The sequence below is a fragment of the Elephantulus edwardii genome, unplaced genomic scaffold, assembly GCF_000299155.1.
Source record: "Elephantulus edwardii isolate Elephantulus edwardi_28Jun2011 unplaced genomic scaffold, EleEdw1.0 scaffold00304, whole genome shotgun sequence".
In the NCBI taxonomy this organism is placed as follows: Eukaryota; Metazoa; Chordata; class Mammalia; order Macroscelidea; family Macroscelididae; genus Elephantulus; species Elephantulus edwardii.
Genome location: NW_006400054.1, coordinates 487,325 through 498,421, shown reverse-complemented (window position 1 = coordinate 498,421; position 11,097 = coordinate 487,325). Strand labels below are relative to the sequence as shown.

Genomic DNA, 11,097 nt, shown 5'->3' with positions numbered 1-11,097 from the left:
GGGGGTGGGGGTGGGGGGTGGGTGAGGGACAAGACATGCTGTTTACCAGCCCAGGTGGGGCGGCCAGAGGGAGCTGAAACCAGGTAACAAGACTCAGACACTGGGGTAGGAGGGCCAGGGCAGGAATGGGCTCCCCCTCTCCCCGGAAAGGAGAAATGCTGGGCTGTGGATAGGGGGTGGGGGCCATGCACAGCATTGGGGGACCCTTGGGAACAAGACTCAAACACTGGGGTAGGAGGGCCAGGTCAGGAACAGAGCCCCAGGGAGGAAGACCAGCTCCACACTGGGAAGGGGGCGGGTGCAGGGTGGGAGCCCAGGTGAGTGAGATCTTGCTAGACCCCTGAGCCTCACTCTGACTCCCAATGGGTGGTCTCCTGGGAGATTGAAAGAGGGAGAAAACCCCAGGTGGGGACACACAGAGGACCCTCAGCCCACCGTCCTGTACAGAGAAGGTGGACAGGGGATATAACCCCAGTTAGAGGGATACAGGGGACCCCCAGCCAGTGTTCTGCACAAAGAAGGTGGACAGAGAAGATAACTCCTGGTGGGAATACAGCCCCCCTCCATCCTGTCCAGTGTCCCACACACAGAACCCTTCACCTCCTGCAGGTGCAGGGGGCCCGTCAGGACGAGAAGCTCAGCCCTGAGAGAAACTTGTTTAATATGAGTTCCAACTACTCCCAGTGTACTAGGTGCGTCAGTCAATAATTTTCCTCAAGAAATGACAGCCCTCAGAGTCAACAAACATCCCATTAACATATAAATCACCCTGCACAGCGGGACAAGGGGGGAATGCTGAAGCCTGAGCTGTGGGCCGAGACTGCCTGCAGGATGGAGGCATCGGGCAGATGTCCCCACCGGGGAGGACAGCAATGGGACACCACCGCAAGGAAAGCCAGAAAGCTGCGTGACAGGCCTCACCATGGCTCAGAGCCGTGGACCGCCCGCCCCAGCTCCTGAGCGAGCTCCTCTCGGGCAGAACAGATTTCTCCATCTCGCTAATGGCCAGTACGCACGATAATTGAGATGGACCAGCTCATCGGCGTCCTCCACAAAGTGAGTCCATTCTAGGTCAGAGAGACCCCACAGTCCCCGTGCACACGGGCGTGCAAGCTGCGCCTGGGGACCGTGACCCAGCTTAAGTGCCGCCCTGCCACGCTGAGGGTGGAACTTGACGGTGAAGACAGAAGAAAAGGAACTCTAGGATGGGGGGAGCGGGACACCCCCTCAGGACAATGGCATCCGAGTGCTCTGAACAGGCCTATCTCTCCTTATTGAGTTGCACAGACATTTACACATGGAAGGTTTCTCAAATGCTCAGCAAAAGGTGCCCGGTTCAAATCCACCAGCCTCTACATGGGAGAAAGCAGATGCCGTGGGCAGCTCAACCCTGTCCTGCTGGGTCGCGGCGTCAGAATCGACTCAGTGGTAGCGGTTTGGTTTGGTCACAAGCCAGTCTCAAGGTCAACCTGCTGGCGCCACTTTCCCAACAGAGCGTCCTCACTTCCTGTCGCCGCGTCCCAGGCTGGTCATTCTCAGAATATTCCAACACGCACGTTCACTAAATGATCCACAGCAAACCGACTGCCGCCAAACTGGTTCCTGCTCACGGCTACCACCCACCAGCTTTCCACGGCAGCCTCATGTTCTCCCAGGAAATGGCTGGTGGCTGGATTCAAACCATCGACCTTTAAGTTGGCAGCCCAGCACGTAAAGCACTACACCTCTCTCTCAGTATATACATATTTCTTCCTTTCTTTCCTCTCTCTTTCTCTCTCCTTTCTTTTATCCTTCCTTCCTCCCTCCCTCCTCTCCTCTCCTCTCCTTTTCCCTTCCCTTTCTTTCCCTTCCCTTCCCTTCCCTTTCTCTTTCCATCTACCTCTAGTGGCCTAGTGGCAAGAAGCTGTGCTGCAATCCTGAAGGCACGCAGTTCGAGGCCACCAGCTGCTCCACAGGAGAAGGATGGGCAATCTCCTCCCACGTGATTAGCTGTCTCTGAAAACCCGCTGAAGGGTCAGCTATGGGCTGGTTCTGACTCGACAGTATACAACAAGGTAGATGATAGATGATAGATATAGATAGATAGATGAGAGAGAAAGAGAGAGAGAGAGAGAGAGATCTCACATCTTTCTCTCTTTTTCTATCTCCTTCATTGTCGTCAAGTCTGAACTAACTTCTAGCTGACCCTCCAGCGAGTTTCTGGAGGCTGTAAATGGCATGGGAGGAATCTCACTCCCATGGAGCTGACCATAGACTTGAACCACAGTGAGACTTGGCTGTGGGTCAACAGCGCAACGCCCACGGGCTCTGCTAGCAGAACTCCCTGCTCCTCCACCGCGGCTGCTTAATGCAAATGTGACTTCTACGTAATGGGAAAATAAAAAGCGCATGAGACTCTCCTTACTGTGGTAGCCACTCTGCTGTGGTGGTCTGGCCAGCAGTACCTCTGAGGTACACCCGCACTGTCACCCAGAGAGCCTGCTGCCCCTCAGCATGGGCCACATCAGGCAAAAGGTGCCAGGACAGGGACTCACCAGCTTGTGCTCGAGGTAGATGGTGACGAGCGGAGACCCCGACAAGCTCTGGGAGAGAGTGGGCGGCGGGGACACCTCCAGGGAGATGAGCAGGCTGGTGGCCGACATCAGGAAGTCTTTGTGCTTGGCGGCCTCGGTGATCCTTGGACATGAGAGAAAAGGTGTCAGGAAAGGTAGAGAGAAGGCCTGTGTTTCCCTCTGACGTCGGATCAGGCCTTCTGGAAGCAGTTCATCACAGGATGGCACTGGGCTCTCACGGCAGCTCTGCATGGTGCCCTGCCCCAGGGGCCTTGGTCACTCTGTGGTTTATGTTTCATCATTTGGTACCTGCCAGGGTCCAGCATAGGGAGGAGAGGCAGGCCCCTGGCTTCAGGGACACCAGCAGAGGATGGTGAGGGGGTCCCATCACTCAGTCCCTGATAGGGTTCAGCATAGGGAGGAGAGGCAGGCCCCTGGCCTCATGGACACCAGCAGGGGACAGTGAGGAGACCCATGCAGGGCAAAAGGGCAGGAAGAGTAGAGGTAGCCTGTGTCCGCATCTCAGCAATTCGGCTATGGTTGCTATGTGGCCCGGGGCAGACCACTTGTCCTCTCTGGACATAAATTCTCACATTCTAAGATGGCAGGATGAATAGCAGTGTGGTGGACATCTGTCATTTTGTCACTCAGCTTCACTAGGTGTCCAGGTGGCATGGAGGTTAAGCTATTTGGCAGCTGACCAACCCAGAAGGCAGTGGTTCAAATCCACCAGTTGCACAGATACAGGAAGAGGAGGCAGGCTACTTGTGTGCAGATGGCAGGTTTGAGTCTACTCTGTCCTACAGGGCCACTGTGAGTCACCCTGAACTTGACCACAATGAGTTTTGTTTTATTTTAATATGTTCATCTTATAAATACACAGAAATAATGTTAATCATAGAACAGAGTTCAGGCCTTTTGTGCAAAGCTTATCTTTATTGAGTCATATTTGACTCAAAAACACTTAACCACTGCTAAATGAGACCAGTGCAGTTACATCTGGAGGAACATTCTTCCACTTCACACATCACACTTTGTCAATGTGCTGTATGAGGTAACCTGGCTTTGCTGTGATGCTGAACCTTGTGCCATTGGGGTATCAAATACCAGAATGGCTTCCCGTTGTGGACAGTGTTGGGTGGAGCTCCCAGTTGTAAAACAGGTTGGGAAACGGGAGTAGCATCCAATTCCTAAACCACATGCGTCTGGAAACTCTATGAACTTGGAGAAACAACGCTAGCTACGGAAAGGCATTAGGTCTTTTGTTCATTGAGTCACTATGAGTTGAGCTCGACTCTACGGCAATCAACAACCACATCCTTTTCCTGCTAAAGCTCCTTTGATCCCCCTCCTGCTGTCCCCGTCTCTGACTTTGAACCCACATGCCTTGTGGGATCCATCCTCAGCTCAGAGTAAATCCCATATCCAGGTCCACAGCCACTGAGTTCTGCCTCCTTCAACCACGGAGGGATTCAGGCCTGAACGCACACCCTGTCACATCCAAAAGATGAAATAGGGCACGCATGGAGATGTTGGCCCAAAGGTACTCCCTCTCTCCCACCGCTCAGAGAGTCTGACCCTGGGAGCAGTGTGTAGTTATGAAGGAAGAGTGACCAGGAAGGCAGCTGAGAAGTGGAGTCCAGTGACATCAACAGGAACCTGGATCAAGCTGTTCCTGAAGTCCATGCGTGTGGATCTCTCAGCTTTACAAACATCAAAACTCTCCTTTGGTTCAGAATATAAGGAGGGACCACACTCAGGGTCTTGCATGTAAGGCCTGAATGACCCTGTCCCCGCAGCCAATGATTTCATGTGGCCCTTCTAGCTCTGGTCTTGAAGATGATCATCAAATTACTGGGTGGGGCCATGCAAATAACGCTCTTGTGGAGCTCCAATGGGATTGGACGGTTTGCTAATAATGTAAATAAGGTATATGGAGCTCTGTGGGGGTGGGACTATGCAAATACAGAGCATGGAACTCTAACACGGGGACTGGCCATTTGCCATTTGCTAGGCTCACAGGTAAGGAGTTGCACTGCTAATCCGAGTGTGGTTGGAACCCACCAGCTGCTCTGCACAGAAGAGACACACTCTCCACTTGTGCAGTTCACTGCCTCCAAAAATCCGCTGGAGGATCAGCGATGAGTCAGTTCTGACTCGATGGTACACAACAGTGCAACCGGCTTAATGTGTCATTGTAGAGGAGGACAAGGGACTTCACCACTAGCAAGAAGAGATGGGAGGGGAGGGTCCCTGGCTTGAGACCTGCCCAGGCCCAGGAACAGAAGGAGCTGTGGTGGTGAAGAAGTGGGGGACAGCAGAACTAGGAAGAGATGGCGTGGGGCTGCCTGGCCCTCGGTGTGACCACGGCCTGAGGGACACGAGGAAGCTAAGTGCCTCTCTGCTGAGCTCCCTGGCAGGGCGCTGCATCTGGGCACACAGTGGAAGCTCTATGGTGCCCTGTAACAGGTGCCCGACCAGAAGCCAAGCTGGCCCAAGAGGCTGAGGGGCCAAGGGCTGCGAGGCTGAGGGGCCAAGGGCTGCGAGGCTGAGGGGCCAAGGGCTGCGAGGCTGAGGGTCGGGGAGAGGCCAGCGTATGGGCACAGCTGAGCAGAGACAATCCTGATAAAGAATCATGTCCTGAGTCGCTCCTGATCCTGAACTGCACGCATCCTGCCACCTCCCAAGTAATCGTGTGAGCCTTGTGTGGCCACTGGACCCACAGCTAGAGCAGGAGAGGTCAGTGGGAGGGACAGCTGGGGTCAGGATGGGTGATGAGGCCAGGATGGGGGCTCACCTGACCCCAACTCTCAGGAAGCAGCTACTGCTGTGACTAATGTTCCTCTCCTTCCTCTTGTGACATTAGACAGGGCAGTCAGACACCCCCAAGTTGCCATTTCTACACCCTGAGACTGAGGGTCTCCTTTGACCTTGCCCTCTCACTCCCTCTGTCCACTTCCAGTTAACACAGCCTGCAGGTCCTGCCACATGGACAGGGCGGCAAGGTGACCTGACTGCTGAGCACAGGACACGCCATGACCCAGGGCAGGTGATGTGTGTACATGACACAGGACTAGAGGATGGTCACCACACACAGGACAGCTGCCCCTTGCCCCGCTGAGTGACACAGACTCACCTGGTGTGGGCCGGATGGATGCCGTCCAGGTAATTATGCACTGTGTGGTAGAGGAGGCCGACGATGGTGGTCCAGGCTGGGGAGAGACGTCGGAGTCAGGGACGTCCACCAAGCCACCGCCCAGTCACGTGCCCGGTGGCCCTCCCCCACCAGCCTCTACACAGCCACATGTCTTGTGTCCCTTACTGGCCCCAGCAGTGTGCTGAGCCCCAGGAGGGGGCAGGCAGCCACATGGATCTCTGTGTGACCCCTAACGGACTGGCAGATTTGGGTCGGGGGGCAGGGTGAGTGTCCCCTCTGGAAGGGTCAGCTCACCATGGACTTGGAAGGCCTCGTGAGGGATCTCAATGTAGCTGTGGCCCTGCGCCAGGAAGCGGTAATGAGAGGTGTTCATGGCCCGGGGGAGGATCTTGTTCACCGAGTATTCTGTGGGAGCAAGGCGAGGAGCTGGTCAGTGAGCCCTCAGCCACAGACGGGACGCTTCTGTGGGGCTCCAAGCCCTCATGCCAGAACAGGCTCCTGGAGGTGACCACCTCCTCAGAAAGTCACCACCCACACCCATGTTTATTGCTGCTTTGTTGATGCCATCAACAAATGAATAGATAGAGAAGCTGTGGCATAGTCACACAATGGAATATTATGCAGCCCTGAAAAACAAAGAACTCAGGAAATACTATACAAAATGGGTGACTATGGAGGACATTATGCTGAATGAAATATCTCAGTCACAAAAAGACAAATGTGGCATAACGCCACTGTTATGAAATAGGATTGACATGGAGGTTGGGGGGAAAATGAAGAAAAGAGGGGATACATAATGTACACGACATTGAAACAGATAAGGGAGAGAGCTGTATAAAAGGAATATATGATTAGGTATTATTGGCGTGACAAGAGTCCAGAATAAGAGCTGCATAGTAAAGTGGTCCGGGGCGGGAGAGGGTGGGGGCACAGTATAACACTGAAAGAACTTTTTTCCCCAAAAGAAAAAAGTGATCTGGAGGGGAGGGAGGCAGGGAGGAAAATGTGCAACAGTGAAGGATTGGAAACCCAAGTTCTTTATAAACTTTTATTAAAATCTGAATTAAAAAAAAGAAAAGAAAGTTTGAAAGGAACTGGGCCACCCTGTGGTCCAGACCAGGGGCCACTCAGCCCTGGGACCCTCCTCATTCTTCCACCCCAGACTACCTCCCATCATCACTAGGGACCCTTCCCCAACCCCTCAGACTCCACCACCATCAGGCCTGCGTGGCTGCCCAGCTCCCCTCAGGGACACTAAGACCGGTGCTCTCCCTGCAGTCACATTGCCTTATCATTCTCCTGCAAAGTGGTGGGTGGATTTGAACTGCTGGCCTTTGGTTTCCAACCCAGCACACAGGCAGTACTCCTGTCCCCAGCACATGCCCTCGGCATATATCTGACAGAAGTGGTCATGGGGCATTCCTGCTGTGTGGCTGGCTCAGCGTGGTGGCGTGGGGGTCCGTGCCCTCAGCAGTACGTCATGGCAGGGTTTCTGGCTGGGCAGTAGAACGGGCAGCCCCAGAGAGGCTGCGGCCCAGATTTGGCAGTCGAGTGAATCCTGCTGCGGTGTGAGCCACGTGGATGTCCCAGTGTGTATAAACTTACATTTAAGGTGTGGTGCATTATATGTTGGACTGCTAACTGGAAGGTCACCAGTTTAAACCCACCAGTGCCTCAAGGTCAGAAGGCTGAGGTGTTTGCAGCTGCAAAGACTCAGAGCCTCTGAAACTCAGTGTTACCAGGTGTGGGAGCTGATACGACAGCAGGGCTTGGGCCATCCAATAAACACGCGCCCGCCTGACAGAAAGGTCTGAGACATTGGGAAATTGACCAAAACGGAACACGGACACACCAAGTGAGCAAGTGTGTCACCCACAGATGTGCTCGACGCAGGACTGCCACAGACCTTATGTCTGTAAAAAACAGTGTCTACGGAGCGCCGTAGAGTGAAACACAGTGAGGCGAAGCGTGTGTGTATTCCTGTGTGTGTGCGCGTGGGGTGTGTGTGCAAGTGTGGAAGCGTGTGTGTGTGTGCGTGCATGTGCATAGGTATGAGCATGTGTGTGATTTTTCTGTGTCTGTGTGTGAGCATGTGTGCTGCAGATAACAATAAAATGAAGGGAGCCCATATTGCGGTGCACACGTGTGTCTAGTGTGAGTGCGTACATCTGTGGGAGTGTGCATGTGTGTGTCTATATACGTGCTCTCGTGTGGGAGTCTGTGCATGTGTGTAACTGTGTGTCTGAGTTTGTGTGGGTGTGTGTGAGTGTGCGCACACGCTGGACACCGACACAGGCCGCCCTGGAGACGGCCTGCCCCACCCCCCGGCCAGCTACCTGCCATGGAGGAGGAGCCGGTGAAGGTGATGTGGGACTCGCAGGCCTGCAGGTTGGTGGAGATGTGCCCCATCACCGCGTCAATGATCTCAATCAGGCCCAGTGCCATGCCGTGGTCCTGGGGCAGACAGGAGAGGGGCGTGAGGGCTCGCCCTGCTCAGGACCCGCACTAAACCAGCCCCCCAGCCACCTGCCCCTCCCCAGGCTCTCCAGAAATGCAACTGCCAACTCAGAGTCAGGATGGCGCAAGCTGGCCGTGCTGCCCTCCAATAGCTCCAGGATCTCCACACTAGGCCCAGGATGAGACCCTGAGCCGGCACAGGAATCCAGGCTGGTCCAGCCACCCACCAGTGGCTCGGAGGCCTCCACACTAGGTGCAGGGCAAGGCTACACCAGAATCTCGGCTGTGCCCCGGTCTCTGCTCCAGCCCCACCAAGCCCGGCCTCCACACCGAGCAGCTCTGGCCGACCCAGGCCACCATGGCCGCTGCCCTGTGGGGAGCGGCTGAAGGAGGGTACCCGCAGTCCCATCTGCTCCCTGTAGGAGTGGGGCCAGGCGTCTCAGCACCTGTGTGGCCCCAGCCTGCTGGACTTGTCTCCCCTCTCCTCCCAGGACTGTGAGACGTGTGTTATTTACGTAGAATTTGGCACATCATGTGTGGCTGCGTGTTTGCCTTTTCTTACATCAAATGTGGTTTGTTTACTGCCACCCAAGAACAACGTGATGGTAAAAATGCTTTATGTGAAATTACAGACAAGCTTTGAATGCACAAAGCCACCAGCACCTCCTGGTCTGCTGTCCAAGGACAGAGGCCTGTCCCCATGGAGAGCTCACACCACTTGGGGGGCCACTAAGAAGACACTGACCAGCCCATTCAGTGGATTCTCAGGGTGCTGAGAGATGCACTGTCCCTTCTGTGGATGTGAACTGGGCCATGTGACACCACCTCCAGGAAGACCACACGGCTGTCTCTTACCTCTGACCTGGTGGTCCGGTTGAGCAGCAGAACTTTTCCCACGGTTTGTAAGAAGGTCTACAGACAGACAAGAGATTGCTTAGCATCCATTCTTACCAGGTGTACAGTGGCCTGTGGCTCACTCCTCTGTCTGTGCCCAGTTCACTCAGCTCCGCAGACGTCCCGCTCCTCGTGGCCTGCAGGCCTGTGTCATCCCGTGTCCAGCACATCTGCCAGCACCATTTCCCAGCACTGCGAGGTCACTCCCAGTCCCCAGGTCCCACTCTAGTCACCTATACCTGTCAGACATCCTCACATGCTGGTGCACCCCTCACACACTACAGCCGAGATCCACACGACTTCCTTGTGCACCACAAAACAGTGTGACTTGCTTTACCGCGACGTGCGAGGACTTTACTATGGTTGTTTGAGACCAGAGCTCCAAGGTCGCCAGCACGAGGCCTGGCTGGTCCTGGAAGGCATTTGAATTTGCAGCCTGGGACTGGGGTCAGTGTAAGCTGAGGGGAGCAGGGAGGGTTGGAGCAGGAAGGAGGTCACCAAGTTTAAAAACGTGGCTCCTTTGTAAACAACATTGATCTCTGTTCCAGTGTTGTTAAGTCATTGAGTCAATTCTGTGAACTAATAACCTGGCCCCGTCCCGCACCGTCCTCATGAATGCCATGCTTGGGCCTGCTGTCGGAGACGGTCCAGCATAAGACCCAGGCCCAACAGCACAGTGGGCCGGGCAGAGGGCAGCCCTCCTCACGCTGTGGCATCCCAGGAGACGATGGCCTGCCTGGTGCAGTGACGTCCTAGCCTCTGTCCGTGGCTCTGATCCTGGCTGGCTTGGTTGTCCCCCGGCTCACTGTCTGTCCTTCTTGGAGCTCCCACACCTGCTCCCACCACGCCAGGCTGATAGAGCGAGGGTTTTCATGCCACAATCACACGGCTGACGTATATGGTGTGCAGCAGACAACCCTTCAGCAGCGGAGAATGCCTGACCCCGTGTGAGTCAAACCAAACACATGAGGCCGTGGTCCGGCCACTGACCATTCCTGACTCACCAGGCTCGGAACGCCTCTCCTTACCTCAGTGAGGTTCCGGGCGGTGTCCTGTGAGAGGGACTCGTGGGGTAAGCTGACGGACACGTTGTGCAGGTAGCTGAGTGCTACCCCAGGCTTCTGGAAGTGCCTCCTCTCCTCTGTCAGGTTGGTTATGATGGGATAGTAGGCATCTGTGGAAACCTGCAGGAACCACAGCGTGAGTCCCTGCAGGACCCGGAGCTGCCTTGTAGAGACCCCCAGCAGCCACTCTGGGCTGGAGGGTCCTTCTCGCACAGACATAGTGACAGATGTCTTGTAAACTGGAAGGTCAGCAGAAATAAGGAAGCCCCTCCCTCCATGAAGTGGATGGACACAGCAGCTGCAGCAACGGGCTCATACCCGGCAGACGCCGGGAGGCGTGCAGGCCCAGCCAGGGCTGCATTCTGCTTCCGTGGGCTCACTGCAAGTCGGAGTTAACAGCATCTCACAACAACATGAGGTTGGCAACAAGGGTAGGGAGGTGTGCACAGCTCAGCCAACCAACCACACAACGCAGCAAAGAGGCAGCATTTGTGCAGGGATAAAGCTACTGGCAAGGACCTCTTTAAAGTGCTGGAGAGCACAGATGTCAGCTTAATGACTAAGGCGCACCTGACCCAAGCCATGGTATTTCCAGTTGCTTCCTGTGTATTGTGGAAATTGGGCAGTGGCTAAGGAAGACCAAAAAGGAAGTGATGCCTTTGAGTTGTGTTGGAGAAGATAAGTGAGTATCACACAGACTGTCAAAAGAACCAACAAGTCTGTCCTGGAGGAAGTACAACCAGGTTGCACGCTAGAGGCAAAGGTGGTGAGAATTTGTCTCACATACTGCGGACATGTTGTCAAGAGAGGCCAATCCTGGGACAGACACCCTGGGCTGAGGATGGCCTGGGGGCCACCAAGGAGTGGGGGCCCTCTAGAGACAATGCTTGATTTGGACTTGGAGCCTCCACATCTCTGTTCCTCACAGTCACCCCATGAGGTTTGTGTCGTGAAGGCCCCAGGTCCCTAAGAC

General features: G+C 54.9%; 1 protein-coding gene across 1 annotated transcript in view; it reads right to left on the bottom strand.

Annotated features, from left to right (window-relative positions):
• GPR133 (G protein-coupled receptor 133) overlaps positions 1-11,097 on the bottom strand; it is a 99,473-nt gene that overhangs the window by 62,769 nt on the left and 25,607 nt on the right. Inside the window, exons 8-14 of the mRNA XM_006900996.1 lie at positions 10,338-10,396; positions 10,089-10,244; positions 9,022-9,078; positions 8,046-8,163; positions 6,004-6,114; positions 5,689-5,764; positions 2,535-2,676 (exon numbers count right to left, since the gene is read on the bottom strand). Coding sequence (XP_006901058.1) covers positions 2,535-2,676; positions 5,689-5,764; positions 6,004-6,114; positions 8,046-8,163; positions 9,022-9,078; positions 10,089-10,244; positions 10,338-10,396 — 719 coding nt within the window. The remainder of the gene's footprint in view (positions 1-2,534; positions 2,677-5,688; positions 5,765-6,003; positions 6,115-8,045; positions 8,164-9,021; positions 9,079-10,088; positions 10,245-10,337; positions 10,397-11,097) is intronic.